This window comes from Perna viridis, chromosome 8, assembly GCF_037379345.1.
Source record: "Perna viridis isolate PV_CMFRI_1.1 ecotype Kerala chromosome 8, ASM3737934v1, whole genome shotgun sequence".
Taxonomy (NCBI): Eukaryota; Metazoa; Mollusca; class Bivalvia; order Mytilida; family Mytilidae; genus Perna; species Perna viridis.
In genome coordinates this window covers 31605639-31623480 of record NC_142452.1, presented here as the reverse complement: position 1 = coordinate 31623480, position 17842 = coordinate 31605639, and the positions used below count along the sequence as shown (strand labels likewise).

General features: G+C 33.4%; 1 protein-coding gene across 1 annotated transcript in view; it reads right to left on the bottom strand.

The window, feature by feature from the left end:
• LOC148610236 (uncharacterized) overlaps positions 1 to 16772 on the bottom strand; it is a 60578-nt gene extending 43806 nt beyond the window's left edge. Inside the window, 9 exon segments of the mRNA XM_088542511.1 lie at positions 387 to 605; positions 1593 to 1743; positions 3053 to 3330; positions 4367 to 4579; positions 6851 to 7075; positions 8078 to 8198; positions 8859 to 9159; positions 14615 to 14972; positions 16653 to 16772. Coding sequence (XP_088398637.1) covers positions 387 to 605; positions 1593 to 1743; positions 3053 to 3330; positions 4367 to 4579; positions 6851 to 7075; positions 8078 to 8198; positions 8859 to 9159; positions 14615 to 14945 — 1839 coding nt within the window. The 5' untranslated portion in view covers positions 14946 to 14972; positions 16653 to 16772.
• Between the last annotated feature and the right edge of the window lie 1070 nt (positions 16773 to 17842).

Below are 17842 nucleotides of genomic sequence, written 5' to 3'. Positions count from 1 at the left end.
GCACAAATCGGATATAGATGTTTTTTTCTGCAAATAATTATACTCATGATACTGAACCCAGTTTATATCACAACCATTAATACTCCATCCCTTAGTATAAAATAAACTTGTAAGCCTAATTATATACTTCATGCATGTAAAAAAAGTACTTGATCTATTTTTAGTAATGGGGATTCAGATGCAAAAATACTATATGTTTTTTTTTTATAATACACATGTACCAAATAGAAATAATTCATACAATGTGTGGTGTCGTACTTGTTCACAGGGTGGCTGGATCTATGTACTAAATTATTTGTATGGTATAAAATATGATTATAAAGGCCATTTTACCCACATGTAAATGAGTACAGCACCTTACCCTCCATCATTTTTTTCCCACTTACCGTGATTCCCTCTACATTGGATTTACTAATAGATTTGATAATGATATAAAACTGAGATCCATCTGGAACATTTCCATGCATCACTCGGTGGTGAGCATGTTGTTTGGTCGACTCGAAACTCATGATATCTGGGGCAGCACTTCCAGGTGTTGATGAGAAACCAACTTGATAGTCATAGATCTTGGCAGGGATATCTACAGGTGTCCATGACATCTCCATCTGGAAAATACAACTATGTTTCAACATTGCTAGATATTAAACATAAAAACCATAAAAGAACTGTGTTCCAATGTACCCTGCGTAAACTATAATATTAACTGAAATTTTCTAAGGGCGGTAACTTAATCTGTAACTTATCATGCTAAAATTACACACAAAAGATAAAATAAATCGGTAAAAGTGTTACCAAAAAAAGTGTGGAAAACCTTCAATTCACTGAAATCTTCTAAGTCTAAGGGCTGTAACTTCTGTAAAAATCATTCAACGATAACCAAAGTTGAACTTAACTTGTAACTTCCCATAGTAAGACTGGCCTGAATATAGCTGAAATATTGCAGCTTTAGTACTAAACCTCAACAATCAATTATGGTAAGACTAAATACAAAAGATAAAGTCAGTTGGTAAAAGCATTTACAAGTCTTCATAATAAGGCTATGTATCCAAAACAAACTTATTCAGAAGGAGCATTCCAAAACACGTGTGGAAAACCCGGACAGACGGACACATGGCCAGACGCACAGCATTTCTATGTCCCCTCATGTCATGTCTTAGGGGACAGAAATAGCATGCTTATACTGATTACTTTGTACATGACAGAAAGGGAAAATAAAGGCCATATGATAAGTTCTATCAGAGGAGTTATAAAATAACTTGAAACAGATCACTGTAGACAGGAGAAAAAATTGAATCTATAGCAGCACATATACAAATACAAATTTCTATTCACTTCATTATTTTATGGATATTCAAAAAGATAAGTGAAATTGACACTAAACTAAATGTACCGCATATCCTAAGTTTAAACAAAATATATAACATTTTAGATACTCAACAGTGATGACTTAACCAATATCTTCATCATCAACGACTTCCTTTAATTACTCTTTTTTGTTATCACTGTCGTCTGAATATAGCTGAAATATTGCTGCTCGGACATTAAACCCCAACAAACAAACAATTGTTATCACTGATGACTGCCTTACTTACCATTGATGACTTGAACAATGTCAATCCTACATTGCTTGGAGCAGAGCTAGAGTTACTACAGAAAACATAACCGTCAACTTCTACAGGATCACCTTCCATATCTCTTTGTAATGGAAAGAGATCAATGTCTCTCTGGGCTGTAGCTTTGTTCCTGGAAATGAGAAACAAACATCAGAAAATGTCAATAAAATGAACCAAATAGCAAGACAATTAACAATATTAATGATCAAGACATTCTTAATATAAAATATGAAAATGAATGGCTCAAAAAATGTTCTGTTGGATACAATCAAAGTATTCCAGAAGTGATTGAAAGTGCATCATTATAGGACCGTGGTGGTCGTTTCCTGAACAGTTGGGACAAGTGTGGACACAAAATTAGTTTTGACACACTTGAGCACTGGGACTTACAATTAATTATGTACACAACAACTGGTTTGGACATTAAAATGCACAAAATTTGAAATTCAAATCAAAATTTTCAAAATTAGACCCTTTTGACCCCTTATAACTGGAAAATCATAAAAGAAATCTAAAATCTGATTGAAAAGCACAGAGGGACTATTACAAGGAATTTGATTAAAAAAATTCCATATACAAGTAGGACCAAAAATAAAAAAGTTGATTGATTTTGGGTGAGGCCCATTTGACCCCTTTTTACTCAAAAAACCCTCTGAGGTATCTGTAATCTGATAAACAACACAGTCAGGGACTTTTATAAGGAATCCATTGAATAAAAAATTTCATAATAGGAACCAAAGTCAAACAAGTTATTTTCCTGTCATCAGAAAATTGCAGGTTACTGGTCCAGTTTCAGGCACTTAATTTTTTTCAAGTTCAAATCTTTACCCACAAAGTCTATCCAAGTCTGACAATTGGGGAATACAATACTGCGAAACATTATCAATGACATTCCTATGCTTTAACTGGAGTTTTATAAATAGAATTTCTATATAAAATGCTTGATTTAGGCCCTTTTTGGCTGCTAATTATATAACAGTTGGGGGCTGTAGCCCCCAAAATCAGTACCCATCTTCCTTTTGTGGTATGCAACCTTCTTATGAAATTTGTTGAAATTGAATATATCTGTGAAAGGTTCATCAAATTCCATACAGAAGTTTCAAAAGAAGTTACAGATTAGAAAAAGACAAAATCCATGTATTGCATCTTAAAACCTCGAAAGTTATCAAATGAATAAAAATTAGGATGTGCATAATGGCATCAAGTAATAAAGAATCTGTGAAAGTTTCACCAAATTTTGGTTAGCAATTTCAGCATTGCTGCAGATGGACAAATGGACCTACATAGAGAAATGTACTAATGAACTGACAAATACCAGTCTGTGATCAATCCTGCATTTAAAGCTGGGGTATCAAAACAAGCATAGCAATACATGATGCCTAACAGTTTTCAAAAATTGAGAGTACTAAATATAAAAACATTTATTTAGGAAGCCTTACAAACATTCAGAGGAAACATTGCCGATTTTCCTACGAACACGATTAGATCCTAATATGTAGTAATCTGTACTGGTTGAGTCTTTAATAAGACCTCCATTGATCAAAGCACCATCTACAACAACTTCTTTGACACCAGGCACAGAACTATCAATTGTAACACCATCAGAACAGACTGGGTCAGAGGGGTCCAATGCCCTGTTGTATGCTACAACAGTGAAGAAGTAGGTCCCATCACTGCTGGCTGTATGGGTTCCAAATGTGTTGTAAGTTTCTACAATCTGAAATGGGATAAACACACAGACATTTTAAGTAAAAGGCTAAATCTGAACATAAAGACATTACCTTTACTCCCAAAAAATGTTAATGACTGATATTTCAAAACCTTATCTCCATTTCTTATACGACATTATAAGCTTATGGGTTATTTAATCTCCTAATTCTCCAATTCAAATAATGTCATTCCCCCAATTACATCATGTGTTAATTCCAATAGAAAAGAAAGAACTATATTTCTTACTACAAGCGGGTGACTGAAAATTCTCTGTCTTGCACTCTCAGTAGTGTTAGATTCTTAGTATTCACTTATAAATAAAACAAAAACAAAAACAAAACGATTCCTCCTCTCTTTTCCATCTTTAGCATACCTACCCCCTGATTTTGCCCAACCCCTCACTTCATCTTTACAAAAGCCTTTTCCAAGTCTTCTAGAACTTTTACTGAGACAAATAGTTACTCATCCACACTCTAAGATGTTTAGGTTTCATGCACGCACTATAACTAAACACACGCTAAACGCTCACCAAAGGAATGATAACTGAACGCTAATAAACACACAATCCCAGCATGCATTTAAACGCACTATAGACGAATGCTCACAGCGTGCGTTTAAATGCACAACATACAAAAGGAGAAAAATACTAATATAAACAAATAATGATGAAAGGGAAAATAGAAAATTGAATTAATGAAAATATATAAATTGATAGTAGCAAATAATAGAAAAATAACAGTTGAATCGAGGAAATAATCTAAGTACAAAAATTAACGAACACTTGTATCGTGTATTAAAATGAATGCTTGTATCATACGTTTAAACGAACTCTTGTATTGTGTGTTTAACAAACACTCCTAGCATGCGTTAAATCGAATACATCTATTGTACTTTCATCGTGCATTTAAACGAATGCAAAACAATGTGTAAACGCACAATAGACGATGTTCGAAATCTAAAATGAGAAACTTAAACGTTTTCGAGGAGTGTATATAACATACTCCTTTTTTAAAACAATTGAAAATAGAAATTTAAAATCTTACATTAGGATTTGAAGATAAATTAAGCCTGAAATCAGTCTTATCAGCACAGCTATTTGCCACAATGTACTGGTAAAAGAAGACCCCACTCTCTCGGTCAAAGAACTGGTCCCAGTAGGCTTTTAGTTGTAGTCCCTGTTGGTAGTCTATCTCATTTTCTGATGGCAAACCATCATGGACAACCCCAACATGAGGAGGAGTAATGTCAATGGTTATCTGAAAATATGGGCATATGTTGATTGATTATACATTCTACAGCAGGTATTTCAGGTATTTCAGATCAAGAATACTGACCAATAAACAGGCCCCGCTTTGTACTAGGTCGACATACTTAGCCCTATTTTGTATGCGGTAGTAAGCAAGAGCAACAGCCTGCAGAAAGGTATGTCACTCCAATCAGACACATCTCCAAGCCAACCAACTGTCACTTTATCTCCTATAATATGTGCCCGTTGCTAAGGGAAGAAAAAGTGGCCATGGACTGAATTTAAATTTATAAATGCATACATGTTTTTGGACATCCTTTAATTGGGAAGGTGCATGCGTGTCAAATTCTCCATTAGATTATTCAGTCAAACCTTGTTAGCTCAAACTCCAAAGGACCATTCAAATGTGTTGGAGCTATGAGGAATCTGAGAAATTGAAGTTTTGAGATTTCTGTATTTTTTTATTGCCAGTCCAAGATCATCTATATCTTTAGAAATTGCAAACTTCCAACTATTTTGTAAGTTTTTTGGAATTTTTTATTCACTTTCAGAAGGTTTGTTGTTTTGTTGGCATTCAAAAAATGATGCCATTGCTTAAAAAGCTTTCAGAGTTCAAGTTCATGGGTCAATGATTTGTTTATATGTAATTTTCTTTCATTCTTTCATTATGTAGAGTTCAATCAGTTCAATCAGTTCCATGTTATATTAAACCTACCAACTGGTGATGACATACCGTATTTTCCGGACTATAGTCGATATTATTTTTCAGCAAAGTGTCAGTCTTGCCTTATCGTCCACTTCGACTTATCTAAGGATTTTTCAAGAAAAATGTTCATCAACAATGCTTTTCATTAGATTTGTTTAGTTCAATTGCTTTGATTCAAAATTTTTGGTAAACTGCTATCAACAAAAGTTGTCACTCAATCAGTCAAACCTGCGATTGCATTTGAATATTATTGATGGTTGCCGCTATCCTTTATGAATGAATACGATGATGTTAATAAAAACTATGAGACTTTGAAACCCTTAAAATATTTAAATAAACTCTAGAAGATATGTTTGCAAAAACTTTTTTTTAACTTGGACAACATAACCAAGTGTTTTGGAGTTATCTGTCCTGTAATATGCAAATTTATACTCATTAACGGTATGTTGTAACACATTTACATGTAGCTCAAATTATAATTCAACAAGCATTCTGACAGTATTGCTGATGCAATACAGTGTCCCTTTTCGGCCTTTGAACTCATTGCCTTTATGAGATTTTGTTTATATATGTGACATAACAATGGATGGGGTTATTTTATTTTATGAAATTTTCCATGTCCAAGGGCCATAACTTCTGTAAAAATCGTTCAACCGTAACATCATTTACACTTAACTTGTAACTTGTCATGATAAGACTATATACCAAATATAAAATCAATTGGATGAGGCATTACAAAAAAAGTCTGGAAAACCAAGTGTGACTGACTGACAGACTGACGAATAGACGGACGGACGGAGTGCAAACCTAAGTCCCCTTCGGCATTTGCCGAAAGGGGACAATTAAGGTGTTATCTAAATGGCTAATTGCAACCAAATTTGCAGGTAAGGATTATTTTTTACTGTATTTCATAACACCAGGTAATATTGTTTACTAATTACTGATCATAATTATGACCAATTCATCAAACAAATTTCCCGCTTATTTCACACATGGCTGCCCATTTGACATGTTTCTGATTTTGTACTCCTAATGATCTATGGCTTCTGAGCCATTTACACACCCTTTCAATAAAAATTATTGAACTCGCGGACAAAGTACACTTATTTATTTACACAGATATTTATTTAATTCAGAAATCTTATACTTATCGCTGGAATAATATGCTGTTGAAAATAAACCGTTCAACTCAGATCAAAAGAGTCAGAATGACCCATCAAACCTGTGATTCACAATGCAGTTTGGAGGCTTTTTTTTCATGTTATACCACTTTGACCCATTGTTGATGATACAGATGGTTACTGACCCATGTGGTTGTGATTTTACTGGATAACGGGTATTAAGATATGGTATGTGAGATAATTAATATTAATTGGCATACATTTTGTGGTTTTGGTAGGAAATGTTAGTTAAAAGATTATTTAATTCATTGATTTGACTATTCCATCATGTGAATGGAAAATTTTCTTTTGTTTGGAACCAAAATTTATAATTAGAATGGCTAAATCAACAAAACCAAAATAAAAAAAAAATAGTACCCCAAAAACAAAAAAAAATGGTAATTATCAAACCAACCTTTTTAGTCAGAACTGTAGTCAGGTAAGCTTTACTTGTGACTGTCACTTCTATAAAGTAGTCGTAATCATGGTTCCCTCTGTCTTTACCAATTTTCAGTCCACCATGGGCTTTTATTTCTGGTTTTACTTGGAAATGACGATGGAAGCAACCCATGAAAGGAGTGCAGTAACAGTTAGCTCCCCTTGCATATGAGCTGTACTTGGTTTGACAAGAGTAGAGATCCTAAAATGAAAAGAATTGCTTATACTTTAATACACAACAAAACAGAATTAGAGAAAACAATTTGCTCATAATCTCAATGAACAAAGTAGATACGCAATTATTTTCCAATCTGAATAATTAAGTACCATTCTGTGTAAGAATCAGGCAACGAGTGGCACATCATTTTTCTCAATTTGGTCTTTTTTGTTTCTAATATACTCAAATATATTAACAAAAAACTGAAAAGTTATTTATATTTATCCTGAAGCATTGGGGACAAAGATATTTTTTGACTACTTAAATAAGGATAAAGTTCGGGAAAATGTTCCCAATTTTCCATAGTGCATTTCAACTAAATTTGAACTATCAATATCTTAAAAAGGCAAACTATACTAACACTTTGACAGTAATTTCTTGAGGTTATGAGGTATAAATACTTGGATAATGCTGTAAAATGTATTTTTACTTCATGTGCCACACCTTTACAACATTTTGCCTGATTCTTAGATGGAGAAGTAGTATTAAATTGTCTTTGAAACTTTAATTGTTAAAGACCACCAACTAATTCTTTCAAAATAAAAATCTGTTTAAAATTGGATTATTTCCTTTTTTTTTCAATTTTCAGCAATCATGCACTTATACAAGTGATAATCATAACAGTTACTGTTCAAACTTAAGGTACATAAACAACAAATGGATGAACAGAAGGATCAGGTGCAAGGTATATTTCAAATATACTGTATCATGTGTATAGTGGATATTTTTTGGTGTATTTTAACAGTCCGTCAGAAAAATCAAATATAAATTCCTAAAAATATTTACTCTGGGCTTCAGTATCAGTGCACAACTTGGCATATGCAAAAATTAAAATTGCCATATTTTTTGTACATAGACTCTTACCCTCAAAATGGGAAAATGATATTCAAGCCAAAAATAGTCATACAGTACCCTAAATTGAGTCTGCAGTATTGCATAGCTACATTTGCATTTTAAATGTATGTTTCATTATTTACAGTTGCATACCACAGCATGTCCCTGAGCAATGATATCCTCATATCCATGTTCATCTCCAGTTTTGTGGTCATACAGTCTCCATTTAACACTATCTAAACCACTATGTATGTCATATGCTTCCCATTCTATCCTGAAATGTGAAATAATTGAATATTTATCCTAAAATTATTTAGTATACATTGATTTTGGACTCCACTATGTATGTCATATGCTTCCCATTCTATCCTGAAATGTGAAATAATTGAATATTTATCCTAAAATTATTTAGTATACATTGATCTTGGACTCCATTCCTAGCTCTAATTAATTATCCTGTTTATCATATAGATTCTCTTCATAATTTACCCATATTCTCAATATGAACTTCAAATTCTGTGATCGGAAGATTCATATTAAAAAAAATGACGTTTGGGCAGGAGAAAGTCTGAGAGCGAAATTACCAAATTTATTTCTCAGTCTCAATTATCGAAATTTATTACACGAGGTACATTAAATAAAACACTGCTAGCTATCTAATATTTTTTTTCATGCACATCTACCTTTCCCTACTACAAAATTTTATGCCTTAAACATTTTAGGAGAAGTCACTCACAAGAAATGTGAACAGATTCCATATAGACTCCAAGACAGACACTAGACACTTAAACAGGGTGATTCCTATGTAGCCCTCAAACCCAGGTAATAATAACTACCGGCCAACAGTTACTAAAGAAAACATCCTTTAATGTCTTTTGGGTCAGTAAATTTACATGTAAGACTGTGTACCAACTTCAAAGTTATATTAACTTACATCATTTCATTGAATTCCTCTAGACTATGGACAAAAATATTTAGTCTGTCCCCTTTGGTTAACCACAGGTTGTTAATAATGGGAGGTGTGGCATCTCTATAAACTGTAACACTCTCTTGGTTTGTCTTTCCCAACACACCATATGCCACTACAGTCATGTCCAAACGGTCTCCATCAGCCCACACGACAGACAGTGTCTCCTGCTGGTCATAAAGTTCAGGGACTGAAGTCAAAGCACGGGTATCTTTCTTGGTTGTTGGGTTGCTATATACATCATAGGCAACCTTATAGTCAACAATAGCTGTCAAAAAAATTAGTTAATAATTTATTGAGTTTTAATCTAAAAAAAACCAAAATTTTGAAGTACAGTCAAACCTTGGTACCTCGAACTCCAAAGGACCACTGAAATGTGTTATTGGATATTTTTCAATCGCTTTCAGGTTTTTGATTTGTAGACATTAAAAATGCCATGTTTTCTTTTAAAAAAAACTTTCAGAGTTCATGTATCTTGGTCAATAATTTGTTTCATCTTTATCTTCTTTGATGCTTTCAGCATGCTGACTTCAGAACATTCTAGAACTTCAATCAGTACTATGTTAGATTAAAACTACCTAATTAGTGATGACTTTAATATTACCTTGTAATGAACTAAAATAACACTTTGATTAATGATAGGGTTTTACTTTTTCACACCTTTTATTACCTAAGTTGACAAAATGGGTGACTAGTTTGAGTTAATGAGGATTATTCTCTAAGATTTATTACAGAATGGACCAACTAATCAGTTCGAATGTTCGAGAAATCCAAAGTTATTTATATTGGTTATATAGGAGAAAAATTTGGTACTTCGAAATGTGTTCAAGAAATCCAGGGTGTTTGAGCCATCCCAGTTCGAGCAAGTACAGTTTGAGAGTATTTCAACCCCATTGTCTTCCAGGGATTCAATGAATAATGAAGTTTTGAAGATTTAATTATGTATTATAATAAACATGAAGTTGCACACATTGATGTGATAAGAAGTATATAGCAACCTGTACAGGAATTTGATACCAGAAAGCAACCTAAGTCACTTATATATGGCTCACCAATATGAAGACATGCACCAAATTTGAAATCATTCCGTTCTTTTGAAGATTTTTTTGACGAAAATTTTCCCTATTATTCAAAACAGTGAAAAATGGCAAAGCCCTTACATTACCGTATTTTGGTGTGTGTAGTGCACAGTTGTGTATAATGCGCAGGGTGGTTTTTCCTTTAAAAGTTGATATAAAAAACTTTTTACTGATGTACGTATGTATTTTGCATGCAGGGAAATTGTGTCACTGGTTAGAACCACAAACATTTCTGGCTTTAATTCATTTGTAAATAGAAGGGACCATTTTGTCTGTTTTGTGTATTTATTTCAATAAAGAATATTGTTTTTGTTAATTTTTGTATTTATCTGTGTTGTCCGTGTTTATGTGTATTAATTAACTACTCGGGTAAGAAAAGCGTAATGTAGACAACAGCTGAAATTGTAAGCTTGGACATATGTTTTGATTACCTTTGAAAGCTTTCTATTGAGTAATAAATTTCTGAAGATGGCTAATTCTAGAGGGAGGACTTTTTACTACAATCTATTAAGGGGTCTGAGTGAACAATGCAGACCGTCATCAAGTAGGGCATGTCTGTTGATAGCTTGGCCAAGCGTGACAATGAAATGCAGAATTTTCTCCGATGTTTATCGGGGATACATAAAGGGTTAATATTTAAAATTAATAGTTTTATGTTGGATAAGGATTTTGATATTAGTTCACTGAAAAAATGACGCCAAATATTATCAAAAGGTAGAGTATCCAATAACTATGAAATTGAGTTCAATAAGATGCATAAATAACAATATGGTTTTTTTTTTTTAAACAAACTACTTTGTCCAATGGTAATATGTTAAGGCACTATGACCAGTGTGCCCAAGATTTTGTTATTCAGTAATTAGATTGCTTAAACTTGTGTGTATTACAATTACTTCTTTCAAATCGTTAACAAGTCGTAAACATCGTAAAGACGTAATTATATAGACATTGCAAAACAATTTACAATCTCCATTAATAAAACCGGTAACTAATTGTCTTGTGTCCTTGTCATGATTAATTAATCCCCTCAATAAACATGTCAATTGCTTGTCAGATATAAAATTAATAGGTGAAACCATAATCAGTAACATCTGAATACCATTTGCAACGCCTCTATCACCACATGACATCATTAGTTAATCGATACACAAAACAAAAGTATTGGCAGTTGAAAACATAATCTGCTGTGTTCTTTGGGAGGAAACAAATTAAAACCAAATTCTATTCAAGAAGATTTTATTGACAATCTATGCTTACAAAGGTAACAAGTCAACAAAAAACTCATGAAAAATCCATAAATATGCTTTGGCAGCTCATAAGTGGTCTCTGATTCGATGTTAACTCCTCAAGGTGGTTAATTTTTGACTGATCTTAGGTCTGTAAAAATGTGTTGAAATGAAGTATTGGTGTATTATACACACAACCATGTTCTGAAATTAGTTTCCTGGTAAAAAAGTGTGCACAATACACACCAAAATATGGTAATTATGCCCCATCTATATGAAGCCACATGTCAAATTTGAAATTAATCTATTCATTGGGAGTTGAGATAAAGCAAATAAATTTGAACAGACGGAAAGACGTATAAACAAGGTGATACCACTTGTTGAGTGGGGGTATACTAACCAATTTAGTAACGACTATTGAATGATATCAGAGATGTACAATGTATGTAATGCTGACTAACATAAAGACAGACATACAACTATACTTTGAAGTTGACACATCTTTCTCTTTTTAGGCAGACCAATAACCTTTGCAAAAGAACCACTCAAATGGTAGGTTTTGATTTGTTAGGAGGGGCCAAGCAGGATCCAGGATATCCAGACTTCAGGAGCAAAGGTGATGGTAGTACTAGAGTCCCAGGAGACACCTGGTTAACCATTTGCTTATTTGAAAAACCTGAGAAATGAGACAGGCTAAGTTAAAAACAATTTAATTGTCAAATTGAGCAAATGCTTCTAATAGCATTCTCATGACCTAAACCAGAATTTTGCTAAAGGCAACATTTTTTAAATTATTTTCAAAAAACTGCTTTCCGAACTTTAAGTTCCATTTTTAGTATATGCAGCTATATCTATTCACAAATTAAAAATCGCAACAGTTATTTTGAGCACAATACACTAAACTATTATGCTTATTTTCATTAAATGATCTTAAATGCTTTTAGAGAAGAAGATTTTCAATGTAATACATGTGAAAAAAAAACCAAAAAACTGTTCCAGGGGCCGTAACTCCTACATCAGTCAATGACTGGTTTTGAAAATTTCAGCATAGGTCCTTCTCATGATGCTGAACAATATTACTTTTGCCAGAAATTCGCTAGAGCAATGGTTATCTCAACTGCCTTCTGACCCCAATGTTCTATTTTAAGTATTTTAAGTAACAGGACCATGTTTTTTCCCAATCAAAAATGCCAAAGATCATTTTGTGTGGGATAACCTAAGGAACAAATATGCAAACTTTCATTGAATTCTGTTTAATGGATTTTGAGAAGAAAATTTTAAAAGTTGCACGTGCAAAAACGCCAAAAAAAAAATTTCAGGGGCTGTAACTCCTACAATAGTTGACGCATTGTTTTGAAAGTTTCGGCATAGGTCCATCCAATAATGCTGAACAATATTATCTTGCCAGAAATTTGCTAAAGACAATGGTTTTTGAGTTATTTGAAAAAAAAACTACCTTCTGACTCCTATGATTTATTTTTAGTAACAGCGCCATGCCTTTCACAAATCAAAAATCCCAACGGTCATTTTGTGTTGGATACCCTAAGGAACAAATATGCCAACTTTCATTGAATTCTGTGCAATTGATTTTGAGAAGAAGATTTTCAAAGTTGCACATGCAAAAAATGCTGAAAAATAACTTTCAGGGGCCATAACTCTTACATCAATTGAAGATTCGTTTTTAAAAATATTACCGAGACAGAAATTTGCTAAAGGCAACAGTTTTTGAGTTATTTGCAAAAAACTACCATCTGACCCCTATGTTCTATTTTTAGAAATGGTGGCCATGTTTTTTCATGGATCAGAAATCTCAATGGTAATTTTGTGCAGAACACCCTAAGGAACAAGCACGCCAAGTTTATAGCCTGTCAGTCTAGTAGTTTCGAGGAGAAGATTTTTGAAAATTTGTTCACCAAGATGGAGACGACGAACGCCAAGTGACGGCAGAAGCGCAATTGGCTTTTGGCCAGGTGAGCTAAAAATTAATTGAACAGTGACACTAGTACATTTGTGTTAATGATATACAATAAATGTAATTCATGAAAAATCTAGATTTTATGCCCAGGGCTCAAGCTACTTTAAAAAAAAAAAAACAGGAAGAAGTAACTTTGCTTTCAAAGAGGCACTGGGAAGAAGTGGGTAGTGGAAAGGGAGATTTGAATGTGTACACGCCTCACTCATGAATGCTTTTCAACCATTTATATGTGTTATATGGTACTTACATGCACACAATATAGGCAGGCATGTTTATTTTCTTTAATTGTGATGAATGTTACTTTTTCTTTAAGCTACATATACATTTGTATGTAAGACGATATTTAAAAGAATGTTTGTTTCCCCTCCCCTAGGGTCTAACTTCTAAAACTGACCAGGTGGACAGGCATTTTTTTTTCATATACATTTAGAAATTGTTGGAAACACTCATGAAAGAGGAGACTGGGGCAAAAATAGCAATATTACACATTAAAATGCACTGAAATAAAAAAAAAAAACATCGAAATTTTTTGGTAAAAAATGTTTTGACCTGATGCCTTTTTTTGACCCAGTTGGGGCAAGGGGAAACAAAACATATTTTTAATTTTGGTCAAAGTAACAAAAATTTTGGCCTGCTGACTGAATGATCGACTGTACAAGTATCATATATTTTTGAGATTAAATTTCTATACCTCTACCTCTAACCAAATTTATTACAGCAAAATTAATATATGATAAAACAAAGCAAAGCTTCTTGCAATGCGTTGTCCAATTGATTTTGTTTTTTTTTGTTTTTTTTTTTTCAGTAGCACTAGTACTGGAATAGAAAATTCCAGCCAATTTAGGCAGTGACATTCGGTTGTCTGAAATGACTTGCTCATTCGTTTAGCCAAACGGCTTCTCCCTAAACACTGAATCGTTAAATTTTAATTCTCGGTCCCAATATTTACATTGTCAAAAGTCGGCCATGTTTACGGTGATCGGGTTGCTAGGAGATGTTTAAATGGTTTATCCAAAAACCGAAGAACCCAGAATGCAATTTCGGCGCTAATTCAGATATTTCGGATTTATTCTACACAAACATCGTACGTACAATACCGAGAAGTTGATCAAGCAGACATTTGTCACTGGAACTTAAGAACTTCGTTTGTAAACAAATCGTCACATAGAAACCAACATGGCAGATATTTGTATAGGATTTTCTCGTAAGGATTTGTTACACATGATTTAAGCCCATTAACAACATGTTGGAACTATCACGTCATGCATATATGCGAATTATCTTCAGATTAAATAAAAGAGAGACAACTCTAGAGGCAAGTCCCAACAGTTTAAAATATAGAGCTTCAAATCGAAAATGTGCTGTATGTGATGTCGAGTATAATATGGATTAAGTTACTCCATTATAATATACTAAAATCATACTAATGTTGACAAAACCCACCTCTGACATTTTTAATTGCAACATTGGTCCGGTCACCATACAAATCTTCATAAACAATTATTCTCTCATGTGGAGCATAGGCTTTTACTGCATTTAACCACAAGTTGTTCATGTGACGAACATTCATGAAGCGACTATGCCATTCAAATGTTATATCAGAAGTTTCATGGATAACCCATGTGTAGTTTGTATCTTTAGAAGCAGTTGTACACCTGGTGGGGTTAGCAGAAACATCAATGTCAACAACAGACTGATCGTCAAATAAGAATAAATTTCTGCCAGTTTTATAATTTCCTGCCTTGTCAAAAGCCAACAAGTGGAGAGAGTACATTCCTGGTTCTGTCAGTATAGTTCACATCTGAAAAAAAAACACAATAAAATTAAAGATTAAGTCATCATTGTAAGTACTTTAATTAATTGAAAAATACAGAAGTTGATAGAATACAAAAATTCTAGGGATTGGAAACAATTGTAAATTGAATATCTTTTCCCAAGCCACCAAGAGGAAAAGATATCTCCCTCAAAAAGAGAGCAATACTACTTCCTAACACAAAGAACAAAAGCAACACAACAAATGTGGAGCTGTTTCTGGACATATCTGACCCCAACTGAAAATGATGGGTGGAATTCCAGTGGAATTCCAGTGAAATCAAGTGGAATTCATTTGTTGAAGAAAATATTCCAGTGGTTTTTCAGTGCAGTAATAGTATATCTCATTGGAACATCAATATTCCAGTGGAGTTTTGGAGTTTTATAGAAAACCAGGTTTTTCCCAAGGAGAGATTTAGAATGAGTTCATGCCATTGTCTCTTTGAATTTTTTGAAATAACAAATCAAAGTTTGAGATTTAATTATAATTTACAAAAGAAATTTAAAAATAAATCAACATCGTTTTCCCCTCATTTCAATAAATAAACAAAAACCTGGTATTTTAAAAGAAAATTACAAGTTACATAAATAAATGCATTCCAAATTAAAACAAGTGTTTTTTTTTCTGACAAGTACAAAAACATACATCATAAGGAATATGTTCTTCTCATGAGCCACACAATTTTTAATAATATATAGAATGGTAGCTAAATATTTGCGTGTATGCCTAAAGTCTAAGAGTAATCAAGGGAACCAAGGTTAAAGCGGTAATCAAAAGAATGCAATCAAGGGACAAAGACCAGACATGGAAAACAGACATACACAACAAAGAACATAAAGTAACTAAAATCATACATACAAAGTGACAAAAGCAAACGAACAACTCAGACTCCACTTAAAACTTGGAGCATGGACCAGGTGCACCTGTACGGCAAGCATTCTCTGCTAGAAACACCTACCGAGTTGCTCATAAAAAGTCAAGTCTGGGGTAGACAAACGAGGAAAGGAAAACTATGACCCCTTGAATAAGTCAGTTTCCATGGTGCAGATGGATACACCATAACGATCCACAAGTTCATGATGACGACCATAAAACTTCTGTAGTAATGACTTCAATCTTGAAGCAACATAACCCTGTTCCAGAAGCCTATTTGTTAGAGGTCTAGTGCGATACAAAAAGTCTGCGTAGTTTTGGCAAGCTTAGGCATAACGTACAAGTTGTGATATGAACACTCCAAATACTGTCATTGAAAATGTTGAATTTTACACCAACTTCAAAGCAAACTCAGATTACATGTATGAATAGTATAAATAAAAGTTACATGTAGTTTGAATTTAAACTAGGAAACAATTATCATGTTTTCAAAGAATTATTTATCCAGAACCAGTTGTTAAAAGGCAAATCAGCTCTAGATTAAATTGACATCTGTATGTGTGGTCAAATTTACTTACTAAACATATAAAATTGGACTGTGAAAGTTTTATAAACTTCCAGCAGTTTTTAGTTGTGGAGGAGAAGTTGACTCCCTAAATCTCCCAATAACAAACAAGGAGTCTACCTTTTGCATAAAGAAACCCAAAAAGTCATTCAGATGTAAAAAGGAGAAAGGTGCCCAATGAAACTAGGTGAATTAAAGATTTTGTTGAAGTTTCATGAAATTCTATGTACCTTCTTTAGAGAGGTTGTGGATTAAGATATGGTATCCCATTTCTTCACCGATGACATGTTTTCATCAAACAATCCAAAATGAAAAAACAAAATAGGAGATACACAAATCATGTGATACATATTTTGTGAAAGTTTCATTAAATTCTATCCGTAGTTTAGAAGACCACTCGGCCAGCTAGGCTACATGTATATAAAAATATAGCTTCCTCTGGCTGGGTCATTCCTCCTCGTAGGATTAATCTAAGGCTGTAACTAAGTACATGATGTATGGTAGTATGAGACAGCTCATTTAGTGAAAGCTGTATTTTTCAGGGTCTTACAGTACCTGAACCCATCCGTGCAATCAGTCATCAATCATCGATCATTTACTGCTCAGTCATTGATCATCGATCATTTACTGCTCAGTCATTGATCTGTGAAACCTATCCATTAAACCAATGATCACATCACGTGACCACAGAGCGGTCACAATACATTTTACGGTTTCTGGTGTTTTATTTCTCAATATTACACTAAGATACATAATACAATAGATTTAAAGATCAATTTATACTTTTATTTTACATTTGTTTTATTTTTGACCGATCATCCGTCATTTCACATAACAAAACTGCAATCAAATCGGTCACTGGTTATCAGTAATTGATCTGTCAGCGATCAATCAGTCAGCAGTGAGCGATCCATCAAACCATTGCACAGATCAGTTCAAGGACTGTATATTGTCATAGTGTTAAAAATTTATGAAAGTCTCAATGTCAAAATTAAGTTGATCCAGTTAACTTGATATTTAACTAAATACATATATGTACCCCACAATAATAGAAATTTGACTATTGAGAACCTTCATATTTTCTTCATTAAGCTAATCTGATGGTTGTAATAAATTAAGTCCAAATTAAATGATAGCAAGGTGACTTACAGAAGGTGTATTTATATCTATGTTTGGAACAGTAATAACTTTCAGGCCACTTGCTCCAGCACCATCTACCAAAAATTTTCTGTCATTTCCAAGGTCAAACAAATCATACTCGTAATATTTCAAACCTGATAGGTCATCTGCCCATCCTCCCCATGTAAAAGTTATAGTTGGCTAAAATAGACAGAGAGTATTCAATAACAAGAAACATGGTCATATTTCAGATGTCATCATTACATAAGTTTAACCAAACTATTGACACCAAGGGAAGCCA